Consider the following 18,599-nt stretch of genomic DNA (forward strand, 5'->3'; position numbering starts at 1 on the left):
TACCGTTCGCTCTGGTTAACGGTAGGTACAAGCTATCACGTATGTACAAACTGCATGATCCATCCTTGTCACCATAAGGACACTACCAATGTGATGCCGCACCTCGCCTGCAGATAGGCAATGCATATGTGGACAAGCCAGATAGCTTCTACTGCGTCTTATAAAATCCATTGGCTTGTCGTCGGACCCAGTAAGTACCTCCTGAGTCAAATACTAAATCAAAATAGGGGGGCGAGAAACACATTCCATAGTCAACATTATACTCAATTTAATCAAATTTCTTAACACAGCAGATAAATATTATAGTTTCCCGTACTACAGATCTATTTTGACGCTTGTTACCTGCTTGTCCAACCCCCAGCCTCCCGCGATCTTTGGTGGTGACCAGAATCTCGTATTCGCTAGCCCCATTGCGCCAACGGCCCCTGTCAATTCAAGCAGGCAGGCTCCGCTCCGAGGACCCCCCTAAACCGTAATGGAGAATATATGCATCCGTTGGTAGGGAAATAGCCCGTTCTTGCTACATAGCACTGCAGCCACCGGTAGAAAGTGAGTATAAGCTGGAACCCTTGGGGTTGCGGCTGGAAGGGCGGATAGAGATGGGGGGAACGAATCGTTGTTGATCTTACTAAAATCCTGGGAACGGTCTCGGTTGGTTTGTTTCCCTTAACGCTTAACCTAATGCCCAAGCTAAAAGATTGTGGCTTGAGGGGTCTTGGCTGCTCTGAAGTCATCGAGTATTGTCCGCTTTTGGTACCGTACTTCATCCCCCAAGGGCGGGCGGGGAGATATCAGGGATACGCTCTAACCAAACTATGGTACTCTGGGGAATCCAAAACGTGTCTCTCCAGAATTCATCGATGAATCTTCTTCTTTACCCTGTTCTTTAAGGATTTGAAGCACTTAACCAGGACTACGTGGTTACAGCACTGTTTTGCTGCGTTAAGGGTATCGAGAAACTGACTCCCTATCCTCGACGCATGTCGCTCCCTGCCGTAACAGGTTGTTTTCTAGAAACGGTAACAGTTCCTGCGTCAAGACAGTCCAGCTCTGTAGCAATGCAACTACACTAGCGAATGTAGACTTACCTAGGCCGAACAGATCCCCTTCGTCTACCCACACTTCGAAGTATCCCTACCGTCGTCTCATGTACACGGCTAACCTAGCAGTTTGCTTCGAGAAAAACCATGGAACGATTCCAACAACACACATACAGACATAGTGGCGTAGCATTATCCGCCCGTCCCCTACACTAAGCTACGGAGCTGCTCAACTAAGCCTTGGCCGAGTCCCCCGTTCAGCTTTCGCCCCAACATTTCCTGCTATACTCGGTTACTTTCTGCCGTGTATCGTTACACTACGCTCGGAAGCAAACAAATATCATACGTAGACGTGATGGATGTGGTGCATAGGTATACCAAAAGAACGGAGATCCGTATATAGGTACCTAGGTAGCACTTTGTGAGTCGAGCGCAAATACCGAAATCCCCATCACAACGTTGCTTTCTGCTAGCACACGTACGACACAGGGTACCTATTTTTGTCTAACTTATAGATGAATTTGTGTGGAGAGGTAGAAAACACGATATCACAACCAAGCGAAGGACAACCTCGGATTCTATCTCTCGCATACGGTACAGTAAATATTCGAAGCTAAAGCTACTTCAATCTTCAATCTACTTACGTGGTCAGCTCGGGATTGTCTACCCCCAGAACTTATAAGGCCATAATCCCAAAATATCTATAGAAATCACATATCGATAGCTTCGTTACGTCTCAACTACCTACAAAGAATTATTCCGGACATTTGGCTGCGAATCTAATAAACCACAGGATATTAACTCTAAGTACGAGCAAGCTCCAAACATCAAGCTCGTAACGAAGGTGAAAGTAACACAGGGGAGAAATAGAAGGCAAAGAAAGAAAAGAAAAGGGGAAAAGAGGGGGAAAAGAAGAAGCGATAAATGAAAACAAATGGCAAAAGAATGTCAGAAATCCAGATCTCCCAACATTCTGCCACATTTCAAAACACGACAAGTTGACCTTGTGCTTTGAACCTGGCAGGGCGATAACAAGTCCTATGAACCCCTTCCCGAAGAATTATTTCTAGCCCATCCTCTCGGTAACCGCTTCACAATAGCCATTTTGGAATTGAAGTATTAATTATGAATGGAAGAATGTCCTGCTGGCTGTCACAAAGTGGAATTAAGCAGCGTGGAAACAACTTTGTTGTTCCGCAAGGAACTCTAACCTAACTAGGAGAGTCTGTGTTTATACATGCTGAACATGTCCTTTGCTCTAGATGTCTCATCTAGAATCCTGACACTAGTGGCATATTTAAGTCGCTGTCTAGGATGTTAGTAACTATCAACCAGACAGTTTAAGATAGCGTAGGCCTTTGCAGATATAGATTATTGTGATGTGAAAGAGTATTCTACGTAGTCAGTTATGGTTTATTTTCCCTAAGTATGTAGCAACTTGTGGATATAGGGGGTAATCAGTATCGATCTTTGTACTATACTACGAATTTCAATATATTGACGTGTCTGTAAGCAGACACTCCATAGCTTATGAGAAGCTAAATTCGACACTAATAGCAATAGGCGAGACTGTAATAATTGTTAACTAAATGGTAAGGCTACAAGTAATTTAAAGGAGTGGCAAATACTAGTTAATTTATCAGCCTTGCAGAACCTGTCAATAACCTCAGCAACTACCCTCAACACGTTCAGTATAATAACGACCAATAGTAAAGAGGCTCTTATAAGCCCATCTTGCCTATCCCACCACCCCTTTATCTTCCACCTACGTATGATTCGTACCATCACTTCGAATATCTATCCTCAGTCCACTATAGCCAAACCGAAAAGAAATTGATAAGGAAGAAGAAAAGCCCAGAGGTGAGTTCAATAGTCAATTTTCCAAGCTATATTCACCCGCGGTTGATGTATCCATCCATATACCACCGATAATAGTCAGTTTTATTTGTGGCTTATTATCAAGTAAAACTAATATCCTTCTCCTTCCTCCTCCTAATCCGGACCGTCGTCCTTTGCGGCCCCAATCGGACAGTCCCGGACCAGTTGTTCTTCGGCCGTCTGCCTTGTATATCGAAGTCGTAATGAGCGATGATATACGCCATCGTCAACTTCACCCCGGCGGCCGCGATATGACGTCCCGGACATGCGTGGGGCCCGTACCCGAATCCCACATATTCGGGGCTCCCCTTAACCCAAGCCTGCGGCAGCGATCCTTGAGTATTGATATTGCCGTCTCCCCAATCAGGCGCGGCGGGCTCCCCTGCGAACCGGAACGGCTTGAAGGTATAGGGGTCCGGATATATGGCGGCATCGTGCATCATCGCGTACGTCGGGACGGCCACGGCTGCGCCTTGCGGAACGCGAATGCCTGACGGCGTCTCGATGCCCCCTTTCTTGACCACAAAGCGGGGAACAGAAACCGTCAAAATCGTGTTCATGCGCTGCGACTCGCGCATCGTGCTATCGAGCTTTACCATGGATGCCAGCGCCTGCTTGTCGAATCTGCCGCCGCGTTTCGCTATCACGGATGCGATCTCGACGCGTAGCTCATCAAGGTACTCGTCCTTGGAATGTGCAAGGTCGACGATCGCGTGCATCATAGTGCCTGATACCGTACTCATCGCGGACACGTTGAAGCCCAAAATATTACCGAACAGCATATCGAATTTAAAGCGGTGCGGGTCACTAGACAGCTTCGTATCATCGACCATACGCTGCAAGAAATCGTTCTCTGTAGCCTTGAGCTCAGGGTCGACGCTGCTTACTTCGAGTGCCGTTAACCGCCGTTCTATTTCTGGGCCTAGAATATCATAAATCCTCCACATACGGATGCGGGTCGGTAAGGCGAGAAACAATGCGACAAGCGTCCGGAGTGGCCTCCATGTGAAGCGTATCAGTTTTACGACCGTCGGTATATTTGCTACGTACGCGATAGCTGCGTTGTGGAATTCGGCATTGCGGCTTAAGGATTGACCAACAAAGGCACGATTCATTACCTGGCATGAGACTTTATGTACCATGTTATGCACACAAATCTCGTGGAAATTCTCAGTGTCTATTCCTAAGAGGCTATCGACAGTGTACCGTATCTCGTCAAGCAGGGCTGGGAATAGGTTATAAATTTCCTTAGTCAGGACCGTGGGAGTGAGCCGATTCCGAATGAAGGTATATAGGAGGCGCTGATTTCGAAACAAGACATGATTAAGCTAGACATATACTTAGTACTGGTGTATTTTGGCTATCATATACAAAGTGCTTATACTTGGTCTTCTTCCTCCACGCAGTAGTTGACTTCAGATTCAGGCTGGCGGATAAGCCATCTGAACTCGCTAGCAGGCAAAAGCACATCTATAGGGGTGACAATCAGTGCTGGTTTCTTCATCTTAAGAGCAACGGCCCCCATTTAGCCCAAGTAGAAAGCTCTCGTTTTCGAGGCGGGCTGGCTACAAGACGAAATGGGAAAAGGGGGTATTTTAATTGAACTTACGGTCATTTATGCCAGCGACAGGCAATATACAGGTTTGGTGGCGGTAGTTGCTGTACGCAAACAATATAGCCGTCTTCGTGTCCCTTCGGTTCCGCCACCTGGCCCTCATGAGCGGGAACCATTCACCAGGTTTCGCACCAACGATAGGAAGGTCAGGAAGTCGTGATGACCCAAATATCCCATATACAAAGATAGCAACAAGAAGCACTGGTACAACTATCGCTGGGCTACTTGATATTTCTTCTAATGCCATAGTTAGATCATATAACTACCTACTTAACCTGATATAAGAAATAAGAAAACTATAAGACGAGAGTGATGGGGGAAAGATAGGAGACTCTGCTAAATTTTATAAGACCTTTGTACAAACGTATACAACATAACCATTTAATCAACTAGCTAGCTAACCTCTCACATACACATATTGAAAATCATTTTATAAAAATCTTGTTTTTAACTCTTTTTACCTATGTATCCGGGATGCGCGCATGCGACCGTACAATCTTCGACTAATATATCCAACCATGCAAAATCAATACAAGAATCAGCGTATAGGTCTTGCATTGTTAAACTACAAAAATGGCAAGGCCATCCGAGGTGTATAAGAATATTGCCACAAAGGCGTGAGGCGCGCATTTTGAAATGTGAAGTAAAAGCAAGGGAGGTTAGGACTTGTCACTTGTCACTTGTCACTTGTCATGGAGTACAAGGCGGTCCCGCATACTGCTGAACTACCTGACATACATGTAGTATTGTTCTTAATAGGTAGGTAAATATGAAAAACAGTGATTTGTATCAGTGCCGTGCAACCCTACATGAAAGAATGTATGATCGATAGTTGCCATCATTTAGGTCGGATAGATGAAGAAATGTTTAACGATTAAGTAAGTTTCATAGCTAGTGGTTTTTAAAAGACGTAGTTAATATTGAAGGAAATAGATGGATACATACATGTATGTTAGATGTATTAAAAATGCCTAAGGAAAGAAAGAAAGAAGACTACATACATGTAAGTTCAAGTAACTAACAGGTGAAGTTTAGAAAGTGGGACGCATACTATTATAATAACTTATACTCTCGCTGGGGAAAAAGCATGTAACTACAACGTCGTTCCACTTCTTCTAAACACATGACAATTATAATTGATATTTCTTCAATTTACATACAATGCAACCTAGTAGTATTGACATAACGAAGATATTACCACATTCCGGGATCATACGTAAGAGAAGCTATCTCCTAAGGCAATAAGCTCCCCTTAGTCCCCTTAGTTAAGAGAAACCTCAAGTTGTAGTTAGTTGAGTTATTAATATACTACTTCTAAAAGTGTTCATTAACATAGAGTAGGATAGGTAGGATAGAGACTGTAATCATATTTATCAGACCACATCCTCTTTCCTATTTATCACAATAACTACCTACCTAGGTACGTTTCCGCACTAAGCGAGAAACAGACGATTTTAAACGAAGCAAGGGCTTCAGGTAGATATCTACCCGCCTCATTACTAAAAACTGTACAGCCTAAATACCTAATTACCTACCTAACCTAACCTAAGCCTCGAACCATGCCTTTTCCTTTTTTACCTCCCCAAGCCCTAGATGCAAAATGCAATAGACCAATCCTTTTGTTGTTGTTCTTGTTGTTGTTATACATCCTATGATTCCCCCGCGAGCCCCCGAACAACGGCACAGGATAAAACCACCGCCCAGATACAAATCAAATCATATCATGACGAGGCTACCAAAACTCCCCTCCTCACCCTATGAAGTTAGAAGACAGACCATGATTACCTCCTGGTATCCCTATCCGTACGCCTAGCTGTACCCTCATGCAACTAGGAAATTCGTACCCCGTGACTCGTGATCCGTGATCCGTGACTCGTAACCGATTACCATATCCCTTCCGCCAGCTCCCCCGGGGCCCCCTACCCTACCGCTCGTCCAACAGCGCCCTCACCCTCTCCAACCTCCCCATCGCACCCTCCAACCTATCCAACCGATCCCTCTTCTCCACATCCCTGCGCTCCAGCACCGAGACCCGTTCCTCCAGCTTCGCGCGCGCCCTCCGCTCGCTCGCCACCATCTCGTTCGCCTGCTCGAACAGCGTCGCGCTCAGCTCCTCCACCTCCCGACTAGTATCCTGCAGCTTGCCCTCCGCCTTGGCCCGCAGCGCCCGCTCCCGCGACAGCGCCTCCAGCAGCTCGTCTCCGTTGGGGGGCTTGGGCAGCGCCGGCACCGGCACCGGCACCGGCACCGAGCCCCGCGCCGCTGCTAGGTTCGGCACCGACTTGCGCGGCGCGAGCAGCTGGCTTATGCGCGCCGCCGCGCCCGTCGGCAGGAACGACGAGCGCGGGCTGTTGCTGATCATGGTGGTGGTGGTTGCGACGGACGTCGTGGACGCGGCGCGCAGGCGCGTGAGCTCGTCTTCGTAGTCGGCCCAGCGGTCTACTGCCGCCGTGGCTTTCTGGTTGAGCAGGCGCACCTGGGCCTCCAGGTCTTCGATATGTTTTTGCGCTTGGAGGAGGGCTGTTTGCGCTTCGGAGGCGGGGGGCAGGGAAAGCCCGCAGTTTGGGCAGCAGGACGTGGTGGTGCTGGTGCTGGTGCTGGTGGCTGTCATGGTGTTGGATATGGATATCGGTGGGAGAGTCACTGTCATTGTGGCCATGTCGGCCGCGGTTAATGTGAGATTTAAGCCGGGTAAAAAGGTTCGCTTCGTTAGAGAAGTCGCTGTTAGTGTGGTGTGGTGTGGTGTGGTGTTTGTTCCGAAGTGCGGCAGATATGGCGAAGTGCGTTTGCTCGGGCTTGAAGTGTAGTGATATATCTAACCTAGTGATATAGGTATCGATGTTGTACGAGGGGTAAAAGGTAAAAAGGTGTGAGTCACTAGGTTAATGAATGAAGCGGCTTGGATTTAAGTTGATTTTCAATTGATGGTACGGTTGAATTTCTCGGGGTCCTTTTTCCTAGGTTAAGTGTTTTTATTATTGAATGTTTACGTGTAATTGCCCTTGTTATCGGGTCGCAGTCAACAAGATTAGGTACAAGATCAGGTATGCGGGATACGGAATACGGAATCTAGTACGGAATACTGCGGGCAGGAACAAGAATAAGGCTGGTAACAACCTAGCCTAACCTATAAGACGCCAAGTTATTTGTGGTGGCGGGGCCGGGTTTGTACATACATACGACTGGACCCTGCAGTAGCAATGCTGGCTGCGCCTTGCTATATTCGTCTTGCACGTACCTTAGGTATCTACGCGTGTATTTTTGGTAAGTGGGTACTTTATACGCGTATATTGTCTTGAATCCTTTTGTCATGTCCTTAATAGTACCTAAGGTTAATTGCTTTGAATTTTCCAAACAACTTTTTGCAATATTTTCTCGACTCGATTTAAATATTTTCCTTCTTCTAATAAAGTCTCAAATACTTCATTGGTATTTACACTGCGCATTAGTGGCGCAGCTGATTTAAGTACCTATGCAAAGGCGTATTGGGCCGTGACGTTGTGGAGGAACAACAAGCCCTATGAAACATCTTCAAACGGCAACCCATCGTTCATATTCAAAATAAGGGTTCATACCCACGTCCGTTAAGCGTTGCAATATTTCGTAAGGACAACCCATTTTTATTCGACACAAAGAATCGAGTTTCATATGACTGTCTCCTATTTCCAAGTCTCTGGGTTTTTATCTTGTAAGCTATCAGACTCGTTGGTAAGGTACTTGTGTGTATACATGCAGCTTATATCGTGGCTGGTGCTAGTGTAATACTCACGATAGACGGTCTGGCGGTTGAGACAGTATGCCACTGCATATATATACCTACCTAGCTTAGGAGTAGGTTAACATACCGAGACTCATACCCGGTCTAGCTCGATACGCTCGAACAGACGTTAAATTTCTCTCGAGTCGAAGAACTAGAGATATACCATCTTATAATCCTCCATATAGGTATCCATCAGAGCGTCGCCACAGTGATATCTTCCAGTCGCAGATTGTAACTTTTAAACGCCTATTAAAACAATCCGAGTACACCAGATTGATATTTGAATTGGAGCAAAATCCATAAGGGACACTTCGGTAGTTTCTAGGCCATAAGCCAGCTCGAAGTGCCTGGTGGTATAAGACCGTTCTTAACCTTGGGACCGTAATAAAGTAGTCACGAAGCTCAAAACGGCTTTGCGACCTTCCGGGGCTCGCCAAGGCCAGTCTCCGGGTCTTTATACTCCTTCCAGCTGACGGGAAACATCGGGTTCCCAGCTTCGCTCGTAGCCATGATGACGCCGAGTTCGTTGCTCGCGGTCGAGAGGTAATAATTAGCCTGGTCGCCGAGTGAGATCTAGTATTCGCCGCAATGTGTTAGCCGACATAGGCTCTTCTCATCCAACCTGTTGATATATATAGGTATGTATATGTGTGCATGCACTTACCACCTGCGCCCTCACGATATCGCCCGGCCGGAAGCTCTCGTATATCTTGACCCTGTCCTTCTCCGTAGCTCGGACATCCTGCACCCGGACCAAGCCCTGCCACTCGGCCTCGAGTACCGTGTCGCCGACGACGAGGATCGCAACCGATGCGTGCTTCGGCGTGATGCGCGTTACGCGGCATAGTACCACGTTACCGACTTCGGGTAGGACCTCGCGCTTCTCCGAAACACCTGAGCGCGAGACTGAGATCGTGGGTAGGGTATTGCTGCTGCTGCCGCCGCCGCTGTTATTGTTGCTGCCATTATTGCCCGCCGCCAACGCTGTAATCCTCGTCAACCTCTTCGCAGGCCCAGGCACCTTCTCAGGCTGCGCGACAGCGACTGTGCCCAGCAGCGACGAGTACAAGTTCGCCTCGTGGATATGCGTCCCGGCGCCCGCGGAGTACTTATCCGCAGGGCCAAGAAGCTGCCCAGGAACCGCAACCGCAACTGCCTGCGTCATCTTTCGCGGCACAGCAGTGGGATACCTATGTTGGGTTGGATCGGAAATTCGAATTGGAGCGCGGGTTAAGAAATGTCGTCGGTGTGATTGGCGATGGAAGCGGGTTACAAGACGGACTGGCTCTGCTCCGAGATGCACTTGTGAGCCGATAAAACTTTAGATAAGAGATTAAAAGTACGAATACGATGCCGGTACGCATCCGTTGTGTTTCCTGAGATGGTGCGATCCCGGCAGTCCGGTTTACCGTGATCCACTTTTGAGCTGAGCTTAGACCCCTATTTTAATAGGTACGTACCTATCAAAAATTTCTATTATAAATTACATTTTAATCTTTTTTTTCTTTTTAGCTTCGTTAAATTTCCGAGATAAGTCGTAGGAGCTTGACGTCTACCTTTGTATTAAAGTCGGCGTGCTGTTGTTTTGTTTTCTGTTTGTCTTGTCGTTCTCTGTGTCTTCCCGTCCTTGAATTGCATAGCAATGGCGCCTAATACCTCAACTCCAGGCGGTTTCGCCAGGTTGCTCACTATAATCGGTGTGTTAGTCGGCATATTCACACCGATTGTCTACCTCCTCGAACGCAACCTCGAGAACTTCTACATCTTCAACCTAGAAGAGCTGCAAGACGTAGCCTCGCGCGGCATCCAGGCTCATGGCAACGATACCGCTAAGATCGTAGACTATATCGTCGCCGAGCTATACCAGAACCACCCGGAGCACGTCAACCCTAAGTGGAACGTCACTGAGGAATGGATGTTTAACAATGCCGGCGGTGCCATGGGTGCTATGTACCTTATCCACTCCAGTAAGTAATTTTTCGACTACTAATTTCTAGTTCTCGTCGCTCTTCGCTCTTCGCTCTTCGCTCTTCAACCATTGACCTCTCAATATTAACTCCTCTTCAGGCATCACCGAGTACCTAATTATCTTTGGTACCGCGGCCGGCACGGAGGGCCACTCGGGACGACACACAGCGGACGACTACTTCCACATCCTAACGGGCGAGCAGTGGGCATTCGTACCCGGCAAGTTCGAGCGCGAAGTCTACCCAGCTGGCAGCGTGCACCACATGCGCCGCGGCGACGCCAAGCAATACAAGATGCCCGAGAGCTGCTTCGCGCTCGAGTACGCCCGTGGTTGGATCCCGCCTATGCTGTTCTTCGGCTTCGCCGACGGTGTGTCTAGCACTCTAGACATACCGACTATGTACCGCACCGTAGTCATCACCGGTCGGGAAGTGATCAGGAACCTCTTAGTTGGGAAGATCTAGATGGGGGCATTTCCGGCTAATCCGGATTCTGTTACGAGCTATTCCAGAGTTGTACGGAGAGCTTTGTTTCTGCAAGCCTGCTATTTACCTAGTACTATAGAAAGCTAGAAAACGATATATTCTAAAAATGTATCGTGTCCCATAATGATAATACAACTCTACCCCCCCAAACACCGATTCAGCACATATATCGTAATGAATGCCATATTAAAAACTCTAACTACCTAGTTATAACATTTTCGCATAACTAGTTCGGATTTTGAACGTTTAAGAATGTTAACCAATCAAATTTAGACAAATAAAGCCCCTGTGTCTGTTTCGTTGGCATACCAGGTCCATGTCTTCTAAGAACCCGAGAAGACGTCTATTCCGAATGATATTTCATTCTACATCTCATAAAACCCAAGCAATGCTCTCCTAAACGCAGTACTCCTTTCCGGTGTAATACTTGGTAACTAAAGTGCAACGCGTAGCTTTATGATAAAACGCCTTCACAATGAAATGCCCCTATAATACCAGTTCTATCGCCCTATGCAATCGCCACGTAGTGTTTCCTCCACAGATCTACTCCTTCTAGTTTGGTCGTCCCAGACTCTAAACCCGAGATATCCTCTAATATCCTCCAGTCATAAACGCCCACCCACTCGCGTTCTCCGTTCTTTTTCTTCAAGCCAGCTTCTCCTATGCTTTTAACAAAGGATGATGTGGCATCTACCCGTCTTGATTCGACGAGACAGATCTTGCGAACTCGGGACTTTCGTGTCTTTCCTAGCGAGGCATCCCATTTATATGCAAAGCTGGGCGTAGGTTCCTGCGACCACATCTTGGGATCCGTTAGGAAGGTATCCACCCCATGGCCCCGTAATAGATTATCGGTCACCCATGCATACTGCGCGATACACGGCGACAGTAGAATAGAGCGGTTGGCAAGCACACATTTCTCCTTGACGAGAGAGCAATGTCTATGTGCCAAGCACTTCCCTGACGAACGTTTGTCCTGTGTAAGACTAGTAGTTACTTCGACGTTGGAGATGGTGGGCGGTTCATCAGGAGAACGTACAGCTGAACCGTTATTATTATTATTATTATTAATCGGCGACATTACTAGTTGAGCTGCTGGCGAGTTAGATAGAGATTTTTCTAACACTTGGGTTTGCGAACTTGTCATGCGATTTCCGAGGGATGGGTTAGTATCGATCTGGCTAAGTGGCTGCCTGTTCCTTGGAGTATTTGATGGTGGTTCATTGGGACTATCCGTTGACTGTGACTGCCGAGAGGATGCATTTGGGGATAGTCGTGGCCTTTTTGGAGTCATTGCTGCATCTGAAGTAGGTCTCCTTTTACGCCCTCCATGCATTGGAGATTTCTGAGAAACATCAGTAGTGGTACAATGCTCTTCACCTTCAGTAACTGGTGGCTTTGGAGAGGCTATTAGGTGCCTGCTTGTCTCTACTGTATCACAACAAGATAAGAGGCGCTGTTCACGGGAGTGTACTCGTTTACAAGATTCCTGAATCGATATGCTTCGGGGCTCCTTTTCTTGACTAGTCTCATCGGAGGATGGCCTTGGAGGTGCTCTCGGTTCAGTTCCATTGCTCTGCTAGCTGATGACATCCACAGCAATCCCTCCTGGGTCTGCCTTTTCTAATGCTGATATCCACTTGCGCATCTCCTGACTATCTTCAAGCTCTGGTATTTCTGTTGAATTTGAGGCCAACTCTTGGAGTTCCGTAAAACTAATAGTATCCAAGTATGATCTATCATGGTGTATTTTGGAGACCGATGGGAACCTCATGCTCCAGAAAGTCGTGTTTGGTGATTTGTTGAAGGAGAAACAACGCATGTCGAACACTAACGGCTCTAAGAATATATCATCCGGTCGCTTGTCTACCCTCCCTAGTTTAAAGTCCAGGATTATAGACTCATTCGAGTCGAACGGGATCGGGGATGGAAAACATTGAGTCATAACCGTCCATAAAAGGGCCTCGGAAAGCTCGACGACGTTAGTAACTATAAATCGAGGCTTTTCAATTCCTGCTCGTGCTTTCTCCTTGTTGTCTAGACACCCAATAAAGAAATGAGTCCATTTAATGTTGGGCTTCTTATATTCTTTTACTTTTGCTGCATCATAAGAGGCACCAATTACCGAAAAGTCTCCGACGTCTCCCCAACCTTGGACGTATTCTTTCTTTAATTTAATATTGCAGCAGCTGAATGACTTTTGTGCTGTGCTAAAGTTGAAGTACGGTTCATCGGGCTTCAGGACAAGGCCTTCACCTCGAGCTACGATGCATTTCGCAAAAGCTTCACGTAGCCTTGACGCAGCAGATGGCCGACCAAAAGATATCGTCTCACGGGGTACTAGCTCAGCACAGCCCTTCCGACAAGTAACGAGATCACTCAAACGTCTGAAGCGCTCGAACTGTCGTACTCCTAGTAACGATTCATCGTCGATCAGCAGTACGTCGAAATATACTATCATCAAATGCTCGTAATCGTGAGGCCTATTTCAAGTTTAGCTAAGGGTATCGAACTATTGAAGCGCCATGCCATACTGAGAGTCATAGCTAGTCCCTATAAAGGAACCAGAGCGTGAAACGTGCTTGCGAATTTTATGGAATGGCAATGTCTTATTGTCCTATCGTTCCGGTCAGCGTCCACTTCTCAAAGTCAAAGGGCATCTTAATAATACTTGAGTACTGTATACTACCATTTCCCCCTCGAGAATACACCCGGTTTTAAGGGGGCAGTCTGATGTTCCAAGTTTCAACGAATCTCGTATGACCCTATGCTTAGTTAATAAAGCGGCAAGAAAGGGGATTGGACAATGGCTTACTGTTGAAGGCCAATTCGATCCTGGGTGCTATCTTTCCCGCTCTTGGAAAATATCTGGATAGGAGAACAACGTTTGCGGAGATCGATGTGTATTTGACAGTACTCCCCATCAATCTTCTGCTCGCAACTCATATCCCGGGATTTACCCATATCTAGACAATGCTTGATACTTCTCCCTTTGAGCCATGTTTGCCGACCAACTTTCGTCCCGATAGCTGGTTTCAGCATACTGACAATGGCGTTTTGGTCGCATGATGGCTGACTGATCTGCCGTAAGAAGGTAGTGGCTATAGTAAAATCATCCCTCACCTTCATCAGCTGAGGTAGGAGATCGTTATAGCAACGAAATATGAGACGTTCATCTATAACTACCGGCTGGTAGTTCTTTAATACTAGCCTTGTAACCCATTTTGCATCGCGCGGACTGAGTTGCCTGTAAATGGTGACCAGAGATCGATCCTGGTCTCTAGAGTCTTGAGTCCTACGCGAAGCTCTAACTGAAGGCGAGCTGAATCGACAGGCTGCTGCAATGCAGTTTAGAGTGTCATCGATCTCTTCTACTGTGAGTCCACTGCAATCTTGTGTATCATTAGGCTTTGGGGTGTTAGCGACTTGAATATTGGGTTGGGTTGCTATCATTAACTGGGAAGGGTATCCTACCGTACGTTTTAAGATACCTTCAATACAATCAGCAAGGTCTACACCCAGACCAGGAGTCCTATATCTTCGGAGTTCTTGTAATCGCGAGGCTCCTAGAAGCAAGGCTTTACCAAATATACTTTCAAGCCTTGCAGCTTGGATAAGGTAGACTCTGTCTGTCCTTCTTTCTGGTAGTAAAGTGGACAATATGGCGCTTGGATCATTTTCGGGTGCATCGAGACTCGAACGATGCTCACGAAACCACGTTTCGATTATGCTCCTTGCAGGAGTCTGTCTATGCTCGTTCTTGCGAGACTCATTTTCAAGTTGTTGGAGCAGATCGCATATATATTTGTACGGGAAGGGCATTGCAACCGCAATAATTTGCATATAAAGAGACAAATTGCAAAAATGCAAATGTGCAAAAAAGAATATGGCTCCTCGCGCGATGAAATATAACTACGGAAAGAAATAGTCGACCTTCATAATCATGTTCATAATTATACGCTCATATTCATAGGTAGCAGAAAGTGCATTGTTTCTGACGTGTAAGAAGGAAAGTCCTTATGATGCCTGACGTTCTTAGTTTTGTCGATTGCAGATTGTTCAAAGGGTCACAAAGACACCAACATTGAATTGTGCAGGCACTTACAAGCACAAACCTTATGGCGCTTGATTCGGAATGAAGGATACATATGTGGATACATATGTGTGTGCAACGCGACATAGCACACGGGTGTTCACGTGAGACATTTTAGGTTAGGTAGTTAGTTTCGGTATGTACTTCGTACCTACCTTGTGAAACTGGCCATTCCATGTTACACGTGTATGTACATACGGTACGGTACTTGAAGCATAGCAGCACTGAAATCTCCACTCGCTAAGCAGGCGCCATTCATTTAGTCTATGCAGGATCGAGACTTGTAGGCCAAAAACATCGTCCCAATCAAAACTGTTGAAATCTTGCAATCTTGCAATTTTCCGCAGTTGACGGACTCTTGCCCCTGAATCCTGAATGCACAAAACAGCCCATGCAGCCATGAGATGAGCGGACGATTGATTTTGTGGGGTCTCTCGGCCTTGTTGACCAGGGATCGAGAGAAACAATCAGTCCAAAATAAAGGCAACGAAATGAAATTAAAGCAAACCTCAGACCCGATTCCGTTTGCCATCGAATTCCCTGCTGCTATCCTCCTCAATCTTCCTACATACTTAATAATAAAAACATATCTTGTTTTTCCCTCTTTTCCATCTTTTGGCCTAACTGATCTGCTGTTTTTCAACCGTTCGGACCTTCGAATGTCAACATTCTTTTACAGCATAACCTAGTGTATAATCGGTATAATCGATATAATCGGTATAATCGGTATAATCATATATTCTAATCCTATTCCATAATCTTCTAATCCTATCCCTCTTTTGGAAGATATGGGCTCCCTTGGCCCTGGTCAACCCCAGCACATTCACTTATCATTCGCCGCCTAACAAGGTCCAGCTACAACGCCCCCCCTTCCTCCCCCCTTCCTACCCCCCCGGACGACGCATACAGGTTACTTCCATTGGCTCTCCTATTATAGCAAAGTCCGTGTGGTGCTGCGTACCCCCCAATTTCCCAGCTTCTCAAACGAGCTCCAGTCTTCCGCCCTGAATTTTGGTCCCCATCTGCCTCTAGGTGGATTATGTATTCTTATGTCTATGAAACCCGCTCAACTTCTACAAATTTGCTTGATAACTACTCGTTCCAACCCTCTCTTCAATGACAAGAGATTTAACAATATAGTTTCTGCTTTATATTCTAGACGCTCTTTTATCGGGAGGACTAGGCACCGTCGTGCCATTTCGTCCCCAGCCACTCCTTTACTAAGGCGGCGGTCAACAGAAAACTTCACCGCACAACTTTCATACTCATACTCTCCTTCATACTCCTCTTCATCGCACAAAGTTATCAAACCTTTTACCGGGTCAAATATGACTCGCAGTCTACAGGACTCCGCTCTTTCGCTAGACGCGGTTCTAACCTCGACCCCTAACATGGCTACCAGTGTAAACTCCAGTGGCCCAGCTCCAGCATCGCCACGTGCTACAGGTGGCTATCCAGAGAGTACTGGAGAAAGCGGAGCGGCGGACGGGGACGGGGACACATACTCGAGCTCGATGCCTTCTCCACCGTCTCTAGGTGAGACATCTCGGACGAGATCCACGACGAGGTCCACTCGTTCTACCTCGACAACATCGCGAAATTCAAATCGATTATCATTAACTTTGCCGATCGCGCCGCCTGATAGTATCCCCTCGAGGCCCACACCCACTTCCTCCGTGCCGCCAACTCCAATCCAGACCTCGGCTTCAAGCCAGCTTACCGACGCTAATGATTTTATTATTGCTATCGCCGCCCAAGAGCGTCGCGTGCTAGAACTTCGCGAAGAGCTAGCGCGAGCAGAGCATGACCTCAAAAGACTGAAGAAGCAGTGGACGGTGTCAGATGGTTATAAGAAGCGTGCATCTGCCAGAAATATTGAACCTCTTCGAACCGCAAGTCTGCTAGATGGGCAATGGAGTCATGATGACCCAACAACTATTAGATACACCAGTGAGCTAGAGCGTAGGAAGGCTATCCTTCTTGCGCAGAGCAAGGCAGCACCTCGAGACACTAAGAGGACAGTTATCCGTGGCGGGCATACTCGTGCTTTATCCTTACTTTCACCTACGTTGCCCCCGAACGGAGATGACACGCCCCGATCGGCTGATCTATACTCGAGAATGTCGCCTGTCTCTACTCCTCTTATCAACAAGCGCGCAACTTGGGCTCCCCGTCAAAGTCAACCGGCTAACGGTATGAAGCAAATCGCAAATGATTTTAAGCAAGGCCTCTGGACATTTGTCGAAGACATAAGGCAAGCAACCGTGGGGGATGAAGCGATTTCCGGGATAACAAACAGGACAAGTGATATGGTTTCAAGGCTAGGTAAAACAGAGAGCGAACAGGATACCATTCGAGCATCTACATCGAGCCGCGGCAAGATGCCATTCCAAGACGATTCTGATTCGGCAACGGAGGCACCGAGCAGACAACCCACCGGTAGTTTTAGCAACCGTTCGCAGCACAGACATACGACATCGAAGGTAGAACCTAAAGCGCGAAAACATTACTCCTGGACACCTCTCTCATATGATAGCTTCGATGACGACGATTGGTCGAACTGGGATACGCCAAATGTCAAGACAGCCCGCTGGAGCGGTAGCACTGTAAACGGGGATATCACCGCAATTCCTGAGAAAATTGGCGAAAATGAGGGGACACTGTAAGACAACCATTAATAAGACAACCAACACACTGTGCAAGGCACACCATTGACCCGTTTCAGCCCACCCAATACCCGGAATGCAAAGCGTATCTAACCGCAGCAGCAGGAGACGCAAGCAATCCCGCAGCGAGTTACGATCGCCATCCCCAGAGACTCCAAGTAGGCTAGAAGAATTACCACAGGCCATCCTCAACCGACTGACTCCCAGTAACATTAAGAACACGACGTCGAACTTCATCAAGGAATGGGAGAAGAGCTTGTCCCCGCCTGCGGAATCTACTTCTTTCTGAGTTAACCCCCCGAGACCACGGCGGAACCCGAGTTCCGAGCACACCAGTTTCAATTCTTGATATATGCGCGGAAGAAGCATTGCGTAGACGCACCAAGACTCGGATTTCAGAGGCTTGCCTACAGTTTAGGATAAACGAAATATCCCCGACGGAAACTTCGACGCCGCTTTACATTCTTATAGATACCTACAATTACGTTCAGAGCGTCGTGAAGACCGGGGCTCTCAGGCGCGGGATTATTTGTCGATCGAGTTCGGCGGTTGTGGGATTAAGATTTTGGGAATACGGATGGATGCATCGATTTTTTGGCCACGATATTATCAAATTCTAGCGGCGCTCCGAGTTAAAGGGTAAGGAAGGAATAGAGGCCCCCGCGCCCATGGGTTTTTAGGTAATATCTAATGATCACGACCGCTCATGAATGATAGACGACGATGATGTAGAACGAACGAAATAGACTCGTTTGTTATCGTTGTCAATTGTCATACTTACAGTATAGTACAAGTATATGGGCTCTTCTAGACTAACCTGGTTCTTGTAAGGCGAGTCTGGGTCTTGTGTCTAGTTAAATATAGCGCACATTCTGAAGCGTTCGTGTAAATTTGTGATTAGTTTATGTGATGATAGTGATATTTGTAGTATTGGCATTTCAGGGGCGTTTTTCCTAGTAATTACACGATATAAAAGATCACATGTATGAGCCTCATTTTCAGTCCACTCCTAGTGCGCCTACTCGCTAACATATACAATGAGTTAAGACTGTATCCATTTCATGCTATCAAAACTATTCGCTTAGTCGATTTCT

The 18,599-nt window shown here is 46.9% G+C and overlaps 6 protein-coding genes across 6 annotated transcripts; 2 read left to right on the forward strand and 4 right to left on the reverse strand.

Moving 5' to 3' along the window:
- Nucleotides 1–2,571: 2,571 nt before the first annotated feature.
- F4813DRAFT_355466 (cytochrome P450) lies at nucleotides 2,572–5,108 on the reverse strand. The gene is made up of 3 exons (XM_049242869.1): nucleotides 4,528–5,108; nucleotides 4,303–4,388; nucleotides 2,572–4,246 (listed from the first exon to the last, which is right to left on the reverse strand). Exons 1-3 carry the CDS (start codon nucleotides 4,778–4,780, stop codon nucleotides 2,999–3,001), a joined length of 1,587 nt encoding a protein of 528 aa, XP_049100987.1. The 5' UTR covers nucleotides 4,781–5,108; the 3' UTR covers nucleotides 2,572–2,998.
- A 1,268-nt stretch (nucleotides 5,109–6,376) lies between these two features.
- Nucleotides 6,377–7,421, reverse strand: F4813DRAFT_36451 (uncharacterized protein). The gene has a single exon (XM_049243822.1). It carries the CDS (start codon nucleotides 7,190–7,192, stop codon nucleotides 6,458–6,460), a length of 735 nt encoding a protein of 244 aa, XP_049100988.1. The 5' UTR covers nucleotides 7,193–7,421; the 3' UTR covers nucleotides 6,377–6,457.
- A 1,274-nt stretch (nucleotides 7,422–8,695) lies between these two features.
- Nucleotides 8,696–9,458, reverse strand: F4813DRAFT_388282 (uncharacterized protein; the record flags this gene model as incomplete). The annotated part of the gene is made up of 2 exons (XM_049246683.1): nucleotides 8,696–8,866; nucleotides 8,958–9,458. The coding sequence occupies 2 exons, from the start codon at nucleotides 9,456–9,458 to the stop codon at nucleotides 8,696–8,698; spliced, it is 672 nt and encodes a 223-aa protein (XP_049100989.1).
- A 227-nt stretch (nucleotides 9,459–9,685) lies between these two features.
- Nucleotides 9,686–10,896, forward strand: F4813DRAFT_355474 (ERG2 and sigma1 receptor-like protein). Its single transcript, XM_049242871.1, has 3 exons — nucleotides 9,686–9,745; nucleotides 9,806–10,260; nucleotides 10,361–10,896. Exons 2-3 carry the CDS (start codon nucleotides 9,936–9,938, stop codon nucleotides 10,723–10,725), a joined length of 690 nt encoding a protein of 229 aa, XP_049100990.1. The 5' UTR covers nucleotides 9,686–9,745; nucleotides 9,806–9,935; the 3' UTR covers nucleotides 10,726–10,896.
- A 135-nt stretch (nucleotides 10,897–11,031) lies between these two features.
- On the reverse strand, nucleotides 11,032–14,568 carry F4813DRAFT_395465 (uncharacterized protein; the record flags this gene model as incomplete). Its single annotated transcript, XM_049247699.1, has 8 exons — nucleotides 11,032–11,742; nucleotides 11,831–11,838; nucleotides 11,871–12,290; nucleotides 12,387–13,229; nucleotides 13,281–13,363; nucleotides 13,418–13,511; nucleotides 13,562–14,154; nucleotides 14,221–14,568. 8 exons carry the CDS (start codon nucleotides 14,566–14,568, stop codon nucleotides 11,255–11,257), a joined length of 2,877 nt encoding a protein of 958 aa, XP_049100991.1. The 3' UTR covers nucleotides 11,032–11,254.
- A 1,140-nt stretch (nucleotides 14,569–15,708) lies between these two features.
- On the forward strand, nucleotides 15,709–17,930 carry F4813DRAFT_36554 (uncharacterized protein). Its single transcript, XM_049243927.1, has one exon. The coding sequence runs from the start codon at nucleotides 15,889–15,891 to the stop codon at nucleotides 17,503–17,505; it is 1,617 nt and encodes a 538-aa protein (XP_049100992.1). The 5' UTR covers nucleotides 15,709–15,888; the 3' UTR covers nucleotides 17,506–17,930.
- The last annotated feature ends 669 nt before the right edge of the window (nucleotides 17,931–18,599 follow it).

This window comes from Daldinia decipiens (assembly GCF_022478715.1).
Source record: "Daldinia decipiens strain CBS 113046 unplaced genomic scaffold F4813scaffold_11, whole genome shotgun sequence".
Lineage (NCBI taxonomy): Eukaryota > Fungi > Ascomycota > Sordariomycetes > Xylariales > Hypoxylaceae > Daldinia > Daldinia decipiens.

Excerpts from the sequence above, each read along its gene's own strand:
- F4813DRAFT_355466 (XM_049242869.1), bottom strand. The coding sequence starts at position 4,780 with ATGGCATTAGAAGAAATATCAAGTAGCCCAGCGATAGTTGTACCAGTG. Across the intron at positions 4,389-4,527 it reads TGTCGCTGGCATAAATGACC|ATGTGCTTTTGCCTGCTAGC; the intron begins GTAAGTTCAATT and ends TCACCCCTATAG. Across the intron at positions 4,247-4,302 it reads GCGTGGAGGAAGAAGACCAA|CTTAATCATGTCTTGTTTCG; the intron begins GTATAAGCACTT and ends GTATATGTCTAG.
- F4813DRAFT_36451 (XM_049243822.1), bottom strand. The coding sequence starts at position 7,192 with ATGGCCACAATGACAGTGACTCTCCCACCGATATCCATATCCAACACC.
- F4813DRAFT_355474 (XM_049242871.1), top strand. The coding sequence starts at position 9,936 with ATGGCGCCTAATACCTCAACTCCAGGCGGTTTCGCCAGGTTGCTCACT. Across the intron at positions 10,261-10,360 it reads TATGTACCTTATCCACTCCA|GCATCACCGAGTACCTAATT; the intron begins GTAAGTAATTTT and ends ACTCCTCTTCAG.
- F4813DRAFT_36554 (XM_049243927.1), top strand. The coding sequence starts at position 15,889 with ATGTCTATGAAACCCGCTCAACTTCTACAAATTTGCTTGATAACTACT.